A 22146-nucleotide genomic window follows, 5' to 3' on the forward strand; every position below is an offset into this window, starting at 1 on the left:
AGTTTCATCGGAAAGAAATTATATGGGAAATTAACTAACGACCAAAGACGTAACAGTACGTGTAACCATACTTTAGGCTTAGTTATATTTCAAATTACTGGTAGCAAAGATGCAAAGAATATGACTGGACACAAGTTGAATATAATGAAGTAATCTTTATTTCAAAACAATAACACAATCAAAGCTAGAGTGATAAGTGTTAAGCGTAGAACTGTTAGTTGGGAGAGATCTGAGTCTTATGCTGTGAAACATTTAGTTAATAAAGTATGTCGAGAAACATATTCCAGATTGAGAAAGTCCCCAGTGGCTCCGTGGAAAATCTGAGGATTAAAATTCTTAAACTTAGGTTTCAATACCCGTGGTGGGCATGATAACGATACCCAATTATGTACCTCTGTGCTTAATAATAAATAAATAGGGCAAGACAACATGTCAATATATATATATATATATATATGCTAATATCAACAATATTACTCTTCTCAAAGTGCTGGTGATACCCACGTAATTGTTGGTCACTCTATTGTTGTATCCGTAGAGCATCATCTGATTTGCCAGAGGAAAAGCTCATTATTATATTTCATACAGTTTGTTTGATTTTATAGCAGTTGTTTTAATTATAAAGTATATCTGATACCCTATCTGAATGACCTAATTTTATGAGTATCTACAGTGAGAGAAACTAAGTATTTTTTTGACGAACTTTTATATTAAGAATGAATGTTCACTATGTTATACCTTCATATGACACTTTTTCTCTTCTTTTACCTACAGGCTAACCTTGCTATCCCTACCTTTAAAATTTAATGACGAATACAAATATTTCGCATTTCAATCAAGAAATTGGTGTAACTTACCCTCAACCCTGCAAAGTACTTACACTACAATACATACAAATAGATGAAGAACTATAACATTACACAAAACAAAATATTACAAATGAAAAAAAAAATAGTCAGCATATATATATATATATACAAAATAATAGACATGGAAAGGAAAATACACACTCAGATGTGGTGAAATTTAAATTTTATACTAAATACAATGTAGCATTTCAACACCAAAAACAAAGAAAAGGCAGAGGAGAAGAATGTGTAATGCATGTTTCCACTTTTATACTATTTTCCGTAAACTTCGTTCCGACGAAACTTAATTTTTATTAAGAAAGAACTTGTGTCGCCTGGTTTATTCTTTCCGAATACAACTGTACCGATACACTCCACTTCAACAATCGCGCTAAACAAACGCTATAACAACGAACGTGCTCAATAATACTTCTGACTGCAGATCAATTACTCACTATCTATACACACATTACCTTAATCTCGCGTCACGTTGTCCCCTCTTATATATACCAAACTACCCTATATCTAGTAAATACTAGAGCATTCGCCAATATACGGGATAGTTCTAGAAACGTGGCGTCACTGTAGTCATGTGATCTCGATGACGCAACAACTGGAATTGGCAATATAAAATATCAAAATAACTATTTTACTAAATATCATTGAAGCAGAAAGTGATTGGATATATATAAAATGTATTTCTGATCAACATTTAAAATAATTTAAATTCAAAAGCAAGAGGAACTATAAATAATTAAAATGCTACGTTTCTTATTTACACAAAAGTTTATTGAAACTTTCAGTGGCTGCCATCTCAAAAACACTACCTAAATATTTGAATACCTTCTACAATGTCCATAGGAGTTATTAACAAGATAATTAATTTTTTTATACTTTTTGCATGTCACAAGGTAAACACTGGCCAGTGACATGCAGAAAGTGTAAATATTGAATTGTCTCCTAAATAACTCCTAAAACAATGTAGAAGACATTGAAATGTATAATATGTAGTATTTTTCAAATAGAAGACACTGAAAGCTTTAATAAATTTGTACAAATATGAAAAGTTGCATTTTATTTATTTATTTGAATTTAAACATTACATGAGTGCTGATCATTTATACTTAAACTGTGTCTCACTACAAAATTTTGAAAATTTCACAACAAATATTATAGAAAACATTTAAATTATATTAATTTTTAAACTAAACATACACACTATTTAATAAATTTGTTGTAATTTTGATGTAATTTGGTTAAGAATTTCCACTATAAAAATAAGAACATCAAGGCTATGATATATAACATATTTATTATTCCAAATGTATACACTTTGATATTTCCTTTGCTTTCTTTCAGAGAATTAAAATGTTCTTAAGTGTTGATGAGTCTAGTGATGTAATTATTCACTAAAACTAGAGTGAATTGTGCCATTCACTTTTGTCTTCTGTCAATGTGCTTATGCAAAACAGAATCTAGGTAACTCCGCCATCTACAAATTTGTGTAATTTGTATTTTAATTTAAAATAAAGCCTTAATTAAAATAGTTTGTTCTCTCCTTTACTGACAGACTAAGATGGAAAAATTGTTGCAACTCATACAGCTTTACTACATTTAATTTTTTTTTTACCCTACTCATTTTTGGATCCCAACTTGGCTGTCCATTTTCAGTTTTCATTATTATATTTCCTAGTCAATACAATCAGTTAATAAGCACCACTCATAAAAACATCTGACTGATTAACACATGATTCAGGGTTAAAAAGAGATGCCACATATATTTTAAGGAAAGTGACTCCAAACTTGTGTTTGGAAGACATATGGGAGGATGTATTGTTTGACAGTACACTAACTGAAGAGGAAGATTATGCTCTACATTAAGCAACCAACAATGTAATTTCTTCAGATAAAAACTTAAGTAATTTGCTGCACCAAGATTATAACAATGCAATCCAGACTACCAATGACTTCAGCAAAAATATTAAATATGTTAAATTTTGGGCAAATCTAAATGAGATTGAGATAAAATGTAGCACACCAAGAAAACCCAAAAAATGCATTAAATATTTTGATGGAGAAAGGCCTGTCTGTGACAAAGAAGTCCATATTAAAAGACGAAGATGCACCAAGATTTACAGGTATTTAATTCTTGAAAACAATTTATCTTTCTTTAAGCACAAATGAGGTAAGTCTTCTATTAAAAGTAATAAGAAACAAAATTTTGCAAAAATTAATTATGATGTAAGGATTTACAGGTATTTATTTCTTGAAAACAGTTTATCTTTCTTTAAGCACAAATGAGGTAAGTCTTCTATTAAAAGTAATAAGAAACAAAATTTTGCAAAAATTAATTATGATGTAAGGATGGCAATGCCAAAAAGTACAGAAACAAGGTAATGATGAATACACAAAAAAATACAAAAAATCCCTACATAAGTAGCCAGTAAGTACTGAGTCAGTCTTACAAGCTTATGATTATTAGCTACTGTTAGACTGTATAGCACTATTCAGTTTAACCCTATCACGACGGGTCATGTGTCATAGGCCATGTAATCGCATTTGTTGACTTGCATTCAAAATTTTATTGAACTACTATTTTATGAATTTATGTCAATAAGTTTGGTATCAAATTGGAGATTATAATTCAAATTTTAGTATTATACATTGATTAATTTCTTAATTTAAAAGTAAATATTAAAAAACCACACCTAAACATCAATTTTTGTGTGTCACGTGGTATGCTGAATGCAGCATTGGTTCAAATTAGACATTTGTGATGTCGAAATACAAAATCTACAGTTTCATACGAATTAGAAACTCAAATTACCAATATTGACAATCTAGAATATAAACCTCTTATCTTTTCTATTTGCTAAAATATCACTCATGTATTGAATCAAACACAGTGGCTCCCTGCCCACCTCTTGGAATTTTTGGAAACTGTCCCTCATACACACTTACTTCTATATATGACATAAATAACCAATCGAAAACTCGGAATGTTCCCCTAGTGGTTTTCTCAGCCATTCTGACGTGTTATTGTGTTAATTTCATTCTTTTCACACAAGATTTCAAATTATAAGGTAAATCTTTAGTGAGCTTGAAATTTCATATTTTTTTTAGACCCAAATACAGCTTATTTACTACGTTTGATAAATCATGGTGGAATTCTATGGTATCAATATAGTAATTTATGATTTTTTGATTATTCAACTGTACATATATATATAACCTGAAAAAAATTTCTTTTCACATCCTCCACGTGGAAAATTTCATATGGCTTAGCAACCTATGACAAGCAGCAAATGAGTACAAAAGTTGTATCTAGAAGAGATAATTGTTTGTTTACTTCTTTATTTACTGTTCTATGTTTTAAGAAAAATAAGTTTAAGAACTTATTTGTAAATAGTAATAATATATACATATATAATGTATAATAATTGAAATGTCACTGTTAAAAACTAAAATAAAATACTAGTCCACTAACACACAGGCAAGAAAGGTCACATATATTATTGGATACAGTACCAAGAGTGCAACTGCGTCACATCATTGTAACTTCTGTATTATTAGTTAGGCACGGCAGGAAGGTCAATATAATAAAAATAATAAATGTATATAAATGTATAATTGAGATTTGAGCTATTCTAAACATTTGTGTTTTCATGTTATAATCAGTAGTCATTCTAGAACGAAAAACCATAACTTATATTTTTCTTCTAATTTTTTATTGAGGTTAATAAGTTGGTCAAATCAAATCAGCTCTTACAGAAATACAATAGTTGAAATAAATAAAATATAAAGTTTTTCTAAAAAAAATTTGATAATTATCTGGAGATTATCGAGATTTCGCATGTGAAATTTGAAAGTATTCTAATGCATTAAAGTATTTTTAATCTTAAAATCAAAATTGCTTTGCAGGTTGGATAGTCAACATTCTAAAAGAAAAAGGTTTAGAAGAAAATCTTTAATTAAAAAATCTGAATGCTTAATTTAGAACCTGATATCTTGTGTACAAAATCTTGTAATGTTTCCCATTAACCTGCAAAATTTTGTAAAGATGTGCATACATTATCAAAAATCATAGTATAATTACTCTCATGGATACTTTTGTGGTTATGAGCTGGACGGATTCTACCCAGCCCGAATTGGAAGGGTTAAATGCTTTCATTCAAACCTGAATTCATGCAACTGAGAGAAATTCAAGATTTAGTTGTAGATAAAAGTTTTTCTTCTTATACAGTCATTTTTGTATGATTTTGTGTATCCATCCCTCCCTTATTTCTGTACTTTTTGGCATTGCCGTACCTAAATCATACTTTTGCACATTCTTTTTTTTGTTTCCCCTCTTTTTAAAACAATTTCACTGAAGTATGTTGATAAGTGAACACTTGTTTTATTTTTGTAACTTAATGGTAATATATATTGTTAATACCATAACAGTTTTGCCAGTTTCTCTAATACTGGATAACACTGAGGACAGTGAAGCTGGAATGGTTCCTCCAGGATGGTACAAGTACCCCAGAGCACTGGACCTACGTTAAGGGGGTATTTATAAAACCCAGACCTTGCATCTTTACTCTAACTCACTGCATGTGCATACAATCAACTTCACCAAAAGCTAGGATCATGTTGATTAATAGGGAGAACATCATAAAGATCCCAGCCCTACTAAGAATTTGAAGAAAAGTATACTTTTACATAATGTATTGTTTTGATAATTAAAAAACTAGTGTTTTTAAACTCACACATCAATAACATGTACACACATCTGTCAGTTGCATAAATACTTGATCTAATTGATACCTTGAATATTAATTTAGATTATTCTTTATTTATTTATTTATCTTTACTAAATAAAAAGTCAGAAACAGTCATTATATAAGGACAATTTGTGCTGCCATCTAGCAACCAGAAATGAAACTTAAGTAAGGAAGCACATTATGTTAATATAATAATAGGAAAAATGTTAATAATGGTGGAACATATTAAATTTTTCTATAGAACATTGGTGTGTCTTCTTCAGGTATGATCAGTATTAAGTAATACAAGGTTTATCGTTACAAAGACAGGGATTAAATGTCCAGAAATGGTGTTAGCAGGTGACAGGATATAGGTAGAGATCAAGTCTAAAAATGGTAAATAGACCTTGCCAAATAAGTCTGATGTTGCTAGGGCCATTATCACAGTTTAGTGACAGATCATTTGCTTTGATGATTTCTATAGTTTCTAAACAGTCTCTTTCTTTTATGGTCTTTGGTTGATATAGAAGAATTTCATCCCAAAGTATTTTGTGACCTGTTTCATATTGATGATATTTTAAGGCGGATATCTGGAGTTCACCTTTACTAGTGCAACCTTGGTGTTCTTTGTATATTATTTCTAAGAAATGTAACATTTGTCCTATGTATTTTTTCCACATTCACATGGGATAGTGTATATGCCCTGTTTTGTTCTTTTAATAGGGAGTAAGGTAGTAAGATGCTAATTTTATGTGATGGTTTGAATATAGTTTTTACATCAATGCTCAAATTATTAAAAAGGCTAATATTTTATTGCTATTCAAAACAAAACAACAACAACAACAAAATAAAAAACATGGTAATATATGCAGTTGAAGATTATTTAAATTTTGAGAAAACAGACCTAAAATGGCAAAATCACTCCAGTCTTTTCAAATCTGAAGAGACAACTGAACTTGTGCAAGCTGATGATGATTCTGGCTCTGAACTTGAATTATCTGGTGACAATCTTTAGCATGATATGACTGATACTCATATGGACATGTTATAGTAGTAATGCCAAAGCTGGGCCCATGGAATCAAGTGATGACAGTGACAGTGATTACAAGGTTCCCATTTCTAAAAGGACCAAATTTCAAAGGAGATCTCATGAACATAGTCCAGTACCAAATAAAAATATACCTGTTGCCATTACTAGTACAGGTGGGTGTACAACTACACATTTATGTCCTCCCAGGCCAGACCCAGGGCTAAGAATGGTATGGCACAACAACTTCCATGTGGGCATGGTTGACTTGTTCATGGTAATCGAGCTAGGCATAAACTTGGTAAAACAAGTAATTATAAGTATAAGTTGATGGCAGGTGATGAACATTTTAAACTTTTGATTTCCAACTTTGAAAACAGAAATATTGTGGGTAAATGAAAACTGGAATTAAAATGAGGCAGAACCTAATAATTCTTTGAAATGATTTCTAGATGATGCTGTGTTTCATCACACTGCAACAGAAACAAACCACTATGCTAATCAGTTTTTACAAAATAAAGGTGATGATTTGAAACCACTTTCACAACTTTGTAAATGGGTACCTGTGAACCGTCAAATGACAAAAACATTCTTTGTGTTGCACCTTGCAGTAGACTTGGTCGTTAAACCTGAAATAGAGGACTATTTGGATACATTTTGGCTAACTGACACTCCTGGTTTCTGCCATGTCTTTACTAGGAGATAGATTTGAATTTATCTTGAGCTTCCTACACTTTACAAACAATAATGATCATGTTGCAAGTGGTACTTCTTGTCATGATAATACCCAAATTCACATAACCATTTGGTTCAAACAAGGAATTGGCATTGGATGAAATGACAATCTCATTTAAAGGGTGAAGTTTCTTGAAACAGTGAAATCCTAAGAAACCAGATAAATGGTGATTTGAGGCTTTTGTATTATATGAGTCAAAAAGTGGATACATTCTTGAATTTTCACTCTATGCAGGTAAAAACAAAAATGTTGCAAATTAGGATAACAATCATACATAATTCACATAGGAATCATAGACTGGCAAAGGGCACAAACTGTATGTAGACAGTAATAATGCTAATGTCCTTGGCTGAAGAACTGTCTAATCAAAACACAATACTGTGTGGTATAGTAAATGTGAACCATGGCATGTTGACAATTTAAAACCCGCTGTCTTAACTTTCAGAAAAGATGACAATTCTGTGTTCAGGAGGAAAGGGAAATTAACTGCATGCAATTGCTTTATTTCATTATTTGTATTCACATATTGCCTCCAAAAACTGGCCTAAATATCACATAACTTGCCTATTCAAAGGAATTCTGAACAATAAATACAACATAGCAAAGGGTAACTAATAACTCTCAACAGTTTGTTATGAAATCGGGTGATTTATTTGTGTCAAATCAGAAGAAAAAAACTACAAATTTCTCAAATGCTGGAAGTGTGATGTCATCAGAAAGTAAAATCACTTGTATAATTTAAATATTGAGGTTGTACTGAACAGTTGTTTCCATGTGGTCTTGGGCTATTTCAAATGGTTTTAGAGATATACCTAATCTTATTAGACATGTATATAAACCTAAATATATTAAAAAAGTATGCACCTACAGGGTTAAGAGAGTTGCAAAAAATTTTCTTTGTTAATTAGGAAAATAAAAGTTTTGGGGTGGGGATCTTCAATTACTACTTCTGTGTTGAAATATTTTCTGTTTTCTTTGTAACTGAAGTTTTTGGATATATTACCAAATCAGAAAGTATACTTAATAAATGTGATAACACGTATATAACACATTTGATGTTTGAAAATTAAAGTAATAATTGTGAAATGTCAAAAAAAAAGGAATAATAGTGAACAATAAACATAAAGCTACACAATGTTTATTGATTTTAGTTGTCTTCTACTCAACACAGTGAATTTATGTTCATAATGCATTTGAAAAATATGTAGCATAAATGCTATTAATCTTCAGTTATTCAGCAGACAATCTGTTCAAGATTTGCCCTTGTCCAGAATACCAATGAGCAATGTAATTTCCCAAAACCTAAATAACTCAGTGACAAATGGTAAATCAAATAATGCTGGGTTTCATATTTAATCTTTAGTAAGTTACAAAATACTAAAGCTACATGCCACACTCTTGATGTATGTTGTCTAGTTAAGAAATGTATAGTCAAGAGAACAGATACTCAAACCTTTAAAACTTTCCCAAGGCATATACTTCTTTGCACATTTGAAGATAGTGATAGATTAGCTAATGAACTATGAAATATTACAAAAACAACTGAAAAGTAAAAGGTACTTGCATAAATTAAGAAAATATAAGCCAACTTTAAAAAATATTAATGAGTAATACTTGGCTATTGTATTCAGATAACTTTTATCATGTTGATGCTACTTCTAAATGAATACTACTTTGAAATATTGAATTCTAAGTTTCATCATTGCAAATTTTTCATATATTTCTTTATGCCACAACACATGAACTACAACATCTCAGAGCATGCAAATAATTTTCATACAAGCTTCTGATACAGTACTGTTTCAAATCACATTTCTTTCTAATGTTCCTAGCTGCATGTATGGTTTGTAGTTAAAGTTTTTCAGTTTAACAGTTACGTAAACAAAACTGTTCCTAGTTACGATTAGTGTCAGTTTCAGGTTACATGTTCTTTCTAGTCAAACTTCTACTTTATTTATAAATATAGTAATGCTTCTTGTTAAACTTCTTGCTAGTTCTTGATGCAACAGAAAGTCCTACCTTCCATTCTCAACTGTTAGAAGTAATAATACTCCATCACTCATTTTTATTTCATACTTTTTGTCCAACGAATACTCTTTCAACACATTGACAATATTCTGGATCACTGTTGATCTCTCCACTGTTAAAGAAACAAAGCAAATAATTAAGAAGAATACAACTGTTAATATTAATTTTCATTATCTCACTTTCTGTGCTTTGAAATAAATGATAGATTTGTTTACACACACAGGAAATTTTCTGAACTGGGAAAAAGTGTGACAAATACTCTTATTCCAATTACTTTTTTTTATAATGGTTATTCCTATATAAAATAACCGAGGAATTCAAAATAATCCTTCCGTACATGAATTAATACACTGAAAACACCTTCAAGATCTTAGGTTCTAAATTCTCCTCACTGTAAAACTCATAGAAAAATAATTCAAGCAATGATCTTGGTCTTGGAATTAGTGGCCAAAGATTGTCAGATTTGAGAAATAATCCATAAATAAATCAGAATAAAATCTGAGCCTGTATATAAAACTGTTTTTGGAACACATGAATGACAGAAAGGCACACAAGTTACATAAGCTTAAGCAAAATAAAGATTTCTTACAAGTTAAGCCTTTATGATAAGAATTGAGAAAGCTGCATGAGAACAAATCCTGAATGGTGGTATATAATGTTCAGTTTATAAAACTATTCCAATCAAATGTACAAATTAAATTTATTGCAAAATTTTCTTTACTGATAATTTGAAATAAAGATGAGAATGTTAATATTAAGAGTACTTTGTAAGGAATAAAGTTTTTACAAATAAAGTATATCACATGTGGAATTTAAAATAATTATCATTACTGCAACCTTAAGCTTGTTAAGTTATATTTAATAAAACATTAAATGCAAATCTAATTAAGTTATTTATATTTTATAATTTATTTACAACAATCCTAAATTATCAGTCATAATTAATGAATTCTATCTACATTAAAATTATAAAATATCATAATTATGCAAGTTGAAAAATAAACATGAAATCATAACATTGTTACAGAAAACTAATTTTTCACTTATATACACAAATAGAACCAGAATAAAAAATGTGATCAACCAAAACTACTTTACTAAAAGGGTATGGCTTCTGAATTTCCTTATTTGAGTTCTCAGTATTTGTATAATTTTCCAGAGATAATGGTCTTCAGCTCCTCAAATTCAACAATACATTTCCCAACTTGAATGAAATTTAAGTATGATTAAAAAAGTTTAGTAATAAAAACTAATATTCATCATAGAGTATTAAGAGAAAAAGAAATGTTCCTGAAATTCAATAAACCAGTAAATCTGAAATAAGTCTTTCAATAGGCACACCCCAATATCATCACATAAAATCACAAGTTAACTATTTTAAAAGCTTTTGATCATGTCTGGGTTTCAAAAGTTTTTACTTGCTACCATATTACTGAAGTCATCATTACCAACCCCCATAAGTTCAGATATAATCTTAAATGCCGAAATCAAACCACCTCTTAATTCTAGACACCAACAAAAACAAATGCAACCATTAGGCTTTTTCTCATTATGCAACTTTATTTAATCAAGTATGTTGGTAGCTCTCTTTTCAAAATAATTTGTATCCTTCTTAAGGAAAATAAATTGAATATTGTACTGCAGATGATGTTTTGGTCTTTTTAACTCTCTTGCTATGAGGTTGGTCAAATTGACCGACCTTGTAACCAATTTGAACTCATTATAGTTTCCATAGTATAATTTTTGATACACTTTGTGTATCTTCACAAAATTTGGCAAACTTTTAGTAACCATTACAAATCTTTTGCATACAAAAAACCAGAATTTTTAATGAAGTATTTTTACTAAAGATTTGTCCATGAATATATATAGTATTTTTATATACTAATCAGAGTGCAAAGTGATTTCCACATTCAGATTAAAAATACTTTTCTTCGTCACAAAAATTTTTTTCGCTCAGTAAAACTTTATACTTTATCTACCCTAACTCTATACAAGGTTGGTCAATTTGACTGATCTCATAACTACCAAAAAAAAAAAAGGAAATAAATCTAACTTACCCTTTTTCTTTCTAGAATGACTTCAAATTGTATCTGAAACTACATATGTTTATCCTAAATAGCTTTAAACTCATAACAATAAACAGGTATTTATACTTAAATTGTATTGTTTTATTGATCTCTGAACTGTCTAACTACTACTTGTGCCATTATAAGTCATAAATCACTTGGCAAACTTGTAGCTCATGTTACGCTATCAAATTACATTATGTACGAGCTACTCACGAGTGTACCTCATGATAAAATTTATTATTTATTTATTTCACCTGATCTATTTTTACATTTTAGTTAATTTTATAATAATAAATAAAGAATACACACGAAAAACAAGAAATAAAGTACTTACCTGGATTTTCTTTTTTTGCTATCAACAGTTGATGACACTTAACCCTCCTTTTTGTTTAATATTTTATACTAATGGTAACATTGCACTAAATCATTTTTTATTTAATTAAATAATCCACCAAAACACACAGAATAATAACATGCAAAAAGCTGACAATGCCCCATAACTATCACAATTTTTCTGCCTTTCTAACTATGTGACAAGAGCTTTAAAACTTCATCTAAGCTCATTGGTGTGTTTCAAGCTTGAACTGAAAGCAAAATTTACAATTCTCTTTACAGAAAACAATGTAATATAATACAGCATTTGGTAGAGGAAAAACCTTGGCTTTCTATTGATTTATAAATAATATAGTATTGACCATCAGAGAACTATTGGCAATTTCTGAAAGAGAGGATGTGACAGGTCGGTGTGGCAAGAGTATGATTGTTTATTTCATTGCTCTGTAACCAAATACGACTGAAGGCTATGAAAACTATGACAGTGATGAAAATATTATAATGAGTAAGTTAAGTTAAATTTCATACTTCTTGGAGGGGTAGTAAATAAATTAGACAAGAGGGGATACCTAGTGAGCAAATGCCATAATTCTCACACTAAGGGAAGTTCTAGATTATTTTTTAATATTGCCTTATAAAAATAAAAGCTTGTAACTTATATACTATTAAAATATGGATTATTAGCTACATTTTTATGCTATATACCAATAAAACGAAGTAGTTTAATTAAATTTAAATGTAACTCAATAAAACCTTATGACATATGCAGAAAAAGATGCTCATGGAGAGAAGGTTAATCATAAACTCAAAACTGCTATAGTTTGATCTCAAAACCAGGTACATGCTATAGACAACAGCTTACAACAGTGATTTCACATTTTTCTCTGTAATCATAATCAAAATCACCATCTCCTGAACACTCCCAAGCAATTCCTTTTCAGTTTTTTGTACTCTAGATGCACAACTTCACTTCATTTATTACCAAAATACTTACAAATCAAACTATTCTCCCCAGTCAAATATCTGTCCAGTTATTTTGCACATTGTATTCAACAAATTTAAGATAATTTACAGTCCATATAGCTATCAGTCCAGTAAAATAATGAACTACTGTACAAACATCCTCCATACAAATCACACTCAATATACCAAACACTGCTTATTTATCACCCAATTCCATAACATCAAGTAAATCCTTCATTCACTTTTTAATCTTTTCAACTATGCCCTGAGAATGTAAATAATTAACCATTTATTCAAAAACTTATGAAAAGCTTTGTGAAAATAAAAAAGATTCACATCCAGAAATGCAAAAACAGTTAATGAAACACAAAACTCTTTTAAGTCATAAGTGTGACTACAATTTATTAAAATCTACTTTTAAGACTATTTTCTAAGTGACTCCAAAAACACAAAACCAAACTAAAAAGTAAGTTTATAGATCTTTGCTCAAGCTTGTAATTTTTCAGTGTCCCAGTTCTTTTTAAACTTTTTTATGTATGGGAATCATATAACCAATCCCCTTATCATCATGAATATTTCCCACATTTTAGTAATGTTTACAAAATAGCTATGGTTTTAACAAGCTCTTTACTTAATTTCTTAATTACTGTATTAGCAACTAACACAAATTTCTTTTAGATTTTTATCAAGTATATAAAGTCAAATTTTAAATACAATAAAAATCAAATCACCTGGGTTAGCAATTATGGTGGCATCCAAATATAAATCCAACAGAGAAGTGTTAGCAGACATTTTGCATTCCTGTTCTCTTTTCTTATCACAGAATATGGTCTACCTGTAAACAATTACAAATGAAACTTCTAAGTTTTTAATTTAAACAGTAAGTCATTTTTAACATATACTAAATTCCACAAATTCCAAAGTTAATGAATATTTTCATCTAAGGGAACAATTTTCTCAAAACACAACTAGTAACAAGGATAATTTGTACTCCCTCTTTATAATAAGTTATGGAATTTGGCAACTGGTCTCAAGTTACATCAAATTAATGATACCGATAACATATGAAATGAAACATTTATTACAAAACAACCTGAGGAGGAGTTTACTTCTTCAAAATGTAGCAGCTTCTGACACTGGCAGATGCTTGTAATATCCCTAAGGACATATTTCAGTAAATACTTTGTATTTTATGTGTAATCTTTCATTTGACAAAATTTCAAGTAAAAGAAGACACTTCATAAAATTAGTAGCCCATCTTTTCAACAACAACAAAAAAGGGGTTTCTGAAATTGTAACTATGGCATCTAAGGAACAAAAAATGAAAATTGTAACAACTGCTTAATTCAGAGTAATACTTGTAAATAAAATCTTGGAAGACTAATCTCCAAAAGTAGCTCAGGTAAAAACTTCCGGATACCATATAAACCCTTACAAAACCAGTGCATGCTGACCAGAATATGAAAGATAGAAGGCTTTCAAAATGTCCAATGGAATTAAAGGTGACAATTGGCTGGTGGCTCTTGTAACATTGGTTAGTGGAATGAGTGATGATTTAATCAATGGTACTACAAAATGCACCACCAACCAATCACGTCACATCCCATCTACTTCTAATCCTCCTGGAACACAATAGATGAGTTCAGGGCTCTACTCAAAATGGAAAGCTATTATATAACAGGGAATTAATGAAACTTGGTTAAATTTGGAGAATCTTAATAAAAAAAAAGATTTTGAAATTTCAGGTAAGTTATTTACTAGTGATAGGATTTTTAAGAGGGAATTGAATACTTTTTATACAAGGAATGAATTGCAGCCTGTTGGGACTGAAGACATAAAATGATAGTCAAAATAATGAAACTATATGGTTACAATCAAGTGTTTCCAGCAAAAAGTTTATTTGACAATTGTTGAGGCTGCCTGATCAAACAGATGATGTCAATAGAATATAGTTTAAGAGATCAGGGTGTTTCTAATAAGAATACTGATACATTAATTATGGAAGACTAATTTTAGACACATTGATTGGGGTTATACCTACTGAAGTAAAAATAATAATAATAATAATGAGAGATTTTTTGAAGAGACTTTGGTTGGTTTTCTATACCAAATTAACAGAGAATGAATTATTTCAAATATTTTATTAACCGTTAAAAAGGATATGGTTGCAAATAGGGGAACATTTGGGGAAGAGTGGTCCCTGCACAGTTACACTTAATGATTTGCTCCCTGAGTCCTAGTACTGGGGGAGAGAGCTTGTCATGACCAGATATATTGGATACAGTGTGGTTGACATAGTTTTACATTCTTCTTCACTTTCACTCAAAAGCTCTTAATATTACTATTGTACGTTGTAGTTGCTCAACCTGCTCTAGGAATAAAACTAACTTGCTGGTTTGCCAGTTAATTTGAATGATGCTTAAAGTTAATTCAATTAAAAAATTAATAATATGTAATGAATGTTAAAATGAAAAAAATATTGTTATTAATTCTTACTCTTAATTTTGATTTGCAAAGGACTTATGAAATTGATATCACACTTTATCAATTTACCTAGTTCACACAATAACAATAGCTAATAATGTGATTTGTTGATATTGTTGCGTCAGCGAGGTCACGTGACTAGTATCACGCCACGTTTTCTAGAAATATCCTGTTCCTTCAAGAATGCCCTAGAATTTATTAGATATGTGTTAGTCTTGTATATATATATATATAAGACGGTCACAATGTGACGGAACAACAGAGGTAATGAATAATTGAACTGCAGTCAGAGAGAATATTGTTAAGCACGTGAGAAGTTCGTTGATAATTTAGCATTTGTTACAGAGCGACTGTTGAAATTAAATGTATCGTAAAGTTGTATTCAGAAAGAATAAACCAGTTTTATTTAAGAAAGGACTTGTGTCGCTAAAGTTTCATTGGAATGAATTTACGGAAAATTAATTAACGAACGGTGACGTAACAAATTGGTGTCAGAGAGTGGGACAAAGAAAAAAATGGAAACGTGACGGAACAACAGAGGTAATGAGTAATTGAACTGCAGTCAGAGAGAATATTGTTAAGCACGTGAGAAGTTCGTTGAGAATTACAGCATTTGTTACAGAGCAACTGTTGAAATTAAGTGTATCGTAAAGTTGTATTCGGAAAGAATAAACCAGTTTTATTTAAGAAAGGACTTGTGTCGCTAAAGTTTCGTCAGAATGAATTTACTGGAAAATCAACTAACGACTGGAGGCGTAACAATATAAACAGCATAATAACTAGTGTGTATTGTATCCCACCTAGCCTAATGAGCCCTAGTATTATCAAAAGGCCTTGTCAGCACTGGATATAGAAGATATATTATGGTTGATACATTGTTATACATTCTTCTTTACTTTTACTCACAAGTTCTTACATCTGAAATACTAAAAAAAGAATTGGAATTTAAGTTCTTGATTTTGCAAAAGCCAATTTTGAAAATATTAGCCATGATTTATCCTTACTGAATTGAGATATTGAGTCAAATGACAATGTCAGACAGATTAAGAAAAATTTGTCAAAAGCTTTTATTCATAATAAGCATGTTCTTAAAAAGAGGAAAAGGATAACAAGAATAATCATACCTAACTGGCTTGACAAAGGATAAATGCAATAATTTAAGAGATAAGTTGACAGATGAGATGAAAGATTTAAAACTATAGGAAAGCTATGGACTTTATTAAAAAATACATAAGAAAATCAAAAAGGGCTGACAAGAAACAACTGGTTCATATTGTTACAACTTACAACATATATATTTTTAACTATGTTAAACATAAGCAAATTCTTAAAATGGTCACTGGGTCTTTAAATAATGTTGATGGCAAGATTTTGGTTGAAGACAATGAAATGGCTCAGCTATAAAATGCTCTCTTATATGTTTACAAGAGAAAATATTAACATTTCTCACCCTGAGAATTTTGTGGGAAATATTGCAACTGACTTGAATCATGTAGAACAGAGTTTGAACACTACAGACTTCTGAGAATGCAGGATTCTACAACTTTTCCATGACCATTTTACTCATCAAGGGACAAATTTAACATGACTTAACAAATGTTGAGTGATAGAATTTTGCATATCCAGACATTAAATCAGCACAAATAGACACATGATAAAAGAATACAACAAAACTGTGAAAATATTACAATGCCAGTTAATGCATTCATATTATGATATCAATTAATGAGATTAAATAAAATCATTGCAGAGAAATTACATTACCTTTTGGATGTTTGTAGAATTATGACCAAAATCCAAATAAAAAAATTCTGGATTAGTAAATAATATTCACTGTCTTAACACACTGGTGATTTTTTTCTTCTCTCTCTCTCTTTTAATCTTACAATGAAAATTACTTTGCATGTTGGATAGGCAACATGCAAGAAAGAAAAAAGGCATGAGAAAAACATTGCTTAACAAACCTTAAGACTTAATTTTAAAAATCTTATGTTTTGCATATGAAAGCCTTGTAATGTTTACTGATTATCTGCCCAATTTTGTTAACATACACTTACTAATTTAAAATTTATAGCATGAAAACTATAACAAGCATAAAATAGTTACGAGGTCAGAAACTTAGCATTTTCCCCACAGTTGCTATTCCTTCTATGTCTGCCTTTGAGATCTTGCGCATACCACTAGCCTTGAGCTATCTCCCACCTCAGATATGTAAACTACACTAGTGCAGGCTATAATCACCATGCAACAATAGACCTCCACAGATAGGAGGGAGAGACTTAATCTATCTCAGCAGGGTATACTCTTCGCTTGGATGGAAATATGAAAGGGGGAAGGCAAAAGGAACTAATATATTGCAGGGTGGGGGGAAAACATGACCAATCTGACCAGTTGCACACAACAAGTCAGTTCAACATGAGGTGTAGTGTGGTTACAGCAATGAACAGACTTATGGTTTGGTGTATGTTATGTTGTACAATTTACAACCTTACAAACAGGAACACAGGAAAGTCACTTCCTGTCCTGTGAGGAGAATACTTTGTCCCATCCAGCTGACCAAACCAAGCAATTGGCATATATAATAGGGGTGACCTGCATTCCACTGACATGGACACCCATGCCCTACTTCTCACTGCATTGTGCTGCCTACTTAGACTCTCTCAGAAGAATCACACAACTTTGAATACCATGTTCCACCTGAATGAGGAGGGATAAAATTTGCATTGGGGAGCACTGGAGGGGTGCCCAGACCCAATCAGACCTTACTGCTTCAAAGGTCTTTTACTGGAGAAAGTGCAATGAATTACTGAGAAACTTAATTTGAAAAATTGACATGTGCAAGCCAGGAAAGTGGGCAGACACCCCCCTGGAACTGGCTTTTTTCATGGTGGTCCATGGAAGGTATGGTCTGGAATAGATAATGAAATACACATACATACCACCATAGTGATCTTGCATAAAACCACATCTCAACAGTGAGCAATTCAGGAGCCAGGGCAGATTTATTTAATGCATTCTTTACCCCTAATTTGAAAGCAAAACCAGTCACAAGGTGGGTTCCAAGAAGTGAATGGAAGAACAGAAGAAATAGGTAAGGAAATAAAAGAGGCACTTACCAGTTAATGACAGTGAGTAGACTGGAGAATAGTGGTTGGAGGGAGGCAATATCCCAAAGGAGAAGAAACCAACAGAAAGAAGAGATAATGGGACACAAAGATGTTGGGCATGGTCCACATTTAAGCTTGGAGGATCTTTTCTTGTCCAAGGTTCATTGAAAGCACAAGGACAACATGTGTTAAGTGGAAAATTTGACGTCATGAGATGTGATAAAGTGTGCAAGTATCTCTAGCCAGGGAGGAATAGACAATCTGAATGAGCTGGCAATTCCAGCATAAAGGACAATAGATTCCTGTATTGCAGGAACCCCAAGATGGAGCCATGCATGCCAAGTAACACCCAACTGTCCAAACTGGATACATAAGATGATCAGGGTCGGTACAATCATAGAGAGCCAATGTTGAAAGAGGAGATATGGGGGAAAATAAACAATGTCCCTCCTGATCCACCTGAATCTTAAGAAAAAAGGGCAGTTAGTATATAAAGTCAAGGTTACCTCCACTCTTGCCTTTCCTATACTTCCTGCATCAGAGGTTCTATCTCTTTTTTTGGGGATTCTAGAACATCTTATTCCTCTAGGCCAGGCTCACAACTTTTTAACTTGAAAATCTCTTGCAGTCCTCTGCCCTCTCTTGTGACACTGCTGCCTCCTCATCCAGATTTTCATCTCTTCATGAACACATTTATTATGGATTGGTGTGCATCTCCTAGCCTTGAGGGTTTGGTCTCCTGTGGAACACACATTCTGTTTGTTTCACCCTTCTACTCTCTCTGTTGATCAATAAAAGTGGTACCTTAATGTGTTTCTTCATGCACTTACTCAGACCCCATTTGAACCTATTGTCACTTGCTCTTTATACCATCTCTCTCTTAAGACCTATTTCCTTGTCATTTTTTTGCTTGTGATCATTGCAGATCTGATCTTTTATATATTTGGTACCTCCTCTACTTCATTTCATACATTTTCTTGATACTCCATGCCCCACAGATGAATGGGGGAGAAGGCTGAGCTCAACTAAGTTGAATAATGAAAAAGACTCCAAAGTGGACCAAGTATTGAGTAAGTGTGAGGAACAACTTGAAAAACTTAACCAGCCAGCTCAGATGAAACACTGCTTGGAGGAAAAGCGATGTGGATGAGAAGAGGCAAGAATGAGCCAGTCATCCACCTAATAATGGAAATGAAATCCAAGACTGTAGATGTGGCAAGTGTATGCTCCCATGGCTTGGTTGAAGACATAAGAAGCCAAAGCAATGCTGAAAGAGAGAGCTCAAAAAATGGTACACCTGAACCTGGTGAACAAAACAAAAGAAACAAAGGAAGGACACAACAATCAATATATGTGGAAAGTCATCTGACATGTCAACCTTGGTCATCTATACTCTCACAGCAAAAGGCCAATGGAGAGAAAAGATAAAGGAGGAAGAGACAAGAAATGAAGATAAAGGCCATACATAAGAACCTGAATGACCCACCACTCAGCTGCAAAAGGGGTCCAAAGGTCTGCAAACAGAAACAGGCATGACAGTAATTGGTACAAGACAAGAAATGAAAAGGAGGTGGAGAGCTTATTGGGTCAAGGAATGGGAGTGGACTCATGAGATTGAAAGATGAGAAAGGAAGGACTGGTATTGGGCAATCTCAGTCTGAGCCTCCGTGTAGTTAAAATCACCCCCAAAGACTTTAGGGAAAAAGAAATGTTTCAAACAGAAGTCACAAAGGTAAGAATGGGGAAGACAAATGTAACAACAACAGAGGAATCAAGTAATCAGGGATGAGGCAGAAGATGAAACCCTAGCCAAAGTATTGAAAATGACTAACCATTAGAATCATGGTGTAGTGCTTAAGAAAGAAGATGAAGAGAGGATAGGTAACAAAGGAGATGTGTAAAAAAAAAAGGTAAGGACAGAAAAACTGAGCACTAAAATTGTGTTACTGGAAACAGTCAGCCTCCCAAGCATAGCATTAAAATGTAAGAGATGTGGAAAGCATAACAGCTGAAACTCTGAAGTAATTTGGAAATCTGAGACAAATCTTGCATTCAAAAAAGATGAAAAAAATATACCATTCTTTTTATTTCATATTTTCACATTTTGATTTCAATGTACATTTATGATTTTTTGCTACAGTTAGTGTTGAGGTAGAGAAAATATAGCATTACAGAAATAAATCTTGATAGTCATTTAAATTATGCATATGAAATGCAAAAACTGTAAGATTAAAATTGTCAGCATGGATACAAGTTTGCATCAGCTCGCCTGGGGAAGGACATTTATTTAAAAACATGTGGTAACTCTGAGTAGTCCTCACAAAACCTCGTTACATTTCGTTAAAGTTTATAAGTAATTTGTACAAAAAGAATGACATTATTATAATTACGTTTTTCTAATAAAAATGTTATTTATCTAAAGTAGTGCAAGGTGATTTTCATTTTAAGTATAAAAATAACCATTGTTAAATTATAGTGTAAAAAAAGCTCTTTCTAATGACTATACACATGTGCATGTAATCTACATGTGGGCTACAAAATTCAAACAAATCTGTTGAAAGTGGGCATGGCACCTGTTATGGGTTGAAAAAAAATATTACTTGTTTCAACTGCATTCATTCAGAGATCTTTGAAATGTACAAGTCAAAAGGTTATGTAAGCATCTGAGTCTAGACATGCATCTACACAACTACCATTGTATTACTGAAGATACAGAATGACAAAATAGAGAATTTTTATAGGTCTTTGGTCACATGACAATACATCTGAAGTTTTAAGTAGTTTTTAAAGTTTTTTTAAATAAAGGACTTAAAACTTAGATAATGTAAACTTCGAATCATAATATGCATTATAATGATATTTAATTCACATAAATTTATAGTAAAGGTATTTAATTAAATTTTGAGTGTAACACAATTACTTCCATAGAAAAGTGTTTAAAGGGGTTCCTGTGTTTAAAGGGTTAAAAAAATGTTTTTATTCTTGGTATGAAAATCACCTTTCACTCAGACTGACTCAGTAAACTTTACAAATTCAAAGACAAATAAAATCTCATTTTTTTGTGCACAGCAGACTAGTAATGTTTACTAACAGCATGCCAAATGTCATGAAGGTACACTTGATGCATTCAAAGTTATAATGAATATAGTTTCATGGTTACATTGTAGTTACAAGGTCAGTCAAACTAACTGATCGCATATAGATTGTTACTGAGTAGAGTCTGACAACTCAATAAAACTAATCACAATTAGTGTTTCCAATTATAACTTTTTTCAGTTAATCTAAATATCCAAGTCTCATGTGAGAGTAATTTTTTACTTAAATTCAATCCATTAACTCTCTGACACAGGCTCGGTCGATTTGAACGACCATGTGACCTCTTTATACTCCTTTAACCCAATGACCACTGGCTACTAACTTTCTGAGTAGCCAATGCAAGTCTTGCTATATTTCATTCTAATAATAAAATTAGTGGATGAAACTGTTTGAAACATCATAAGAACTTTCATAAATGAATGTAGTTTAAAAAACATAAAGCCTGTTACTTTTGATAAATTTAGTTATTCTAAGTTTACGTTTTATTGCAGCCGTACTTTTGTTTATTGTGCCAAATAAATCGTGAGGTTATCAGCATGAAATTTGTACATTTGCCATAAACTATCATGCCTGATGGCAGTCACTCTCATTCATCCAGTCCAGGAGCTATTGAACATTACTGTAGATATGATAGTAAGAAAGCTTTTCCATACTTGAATATCATTTCTTTGAACTTTCAAACAAGTTTATTTGAACATATGTCTTTGTAT

At 31.6% G+C, this 22146-nt stretch overlaps 1 protein-coding gene across 6 annotated transcripts in view; it reads right to left on the reverse strand.

The window, feature by feature from the left end:
* LOC106469879 (spermine synthase-like) overlaps nt 1-22146 on the reverse strand; it is a 112121-nt gene that overhangs the window by 83268 nt on the left and 6707 nt on the right. For all 6 annotated transcript variants that reach the window (XR_002612937.1, XM_013930392.2, XM_013930393.2 and 3 more), the window contains exons 2-3: nt 13481-13584; nt 9373-9493 (exon numbers count right to left, since the gene is read on the reverse strand). Coding sequence is in view for 5 of the 6 variants with exons in the window: in XM_013930392.2 (XP_013785846.1) it covers nt 9373-9493; nt 13481-13541 (182 nt within the window). In the remaining variant the exon portion in view is untranslated. The remainder of the gene's footprint in view (nt 1-9372; nt 9494-13480; nt 13585-22146) is intronic.

Source organism: Limulus polyphemus, unplaced genomic scaffold (genome assembly GCF_000517525.1).
Source record: "Limulus polyphemus unplaced genomic scaffold, Limulus_polyphemus-2.1.2 Scaffold3702, whole genome shotgun sequence".
Taxonomy (NCBI): Eukaryota; Metazoa; Arthropoda; class Merostomata; order Xiphosura; family Limulidae; genus Limulus; species Limulus polyphemus.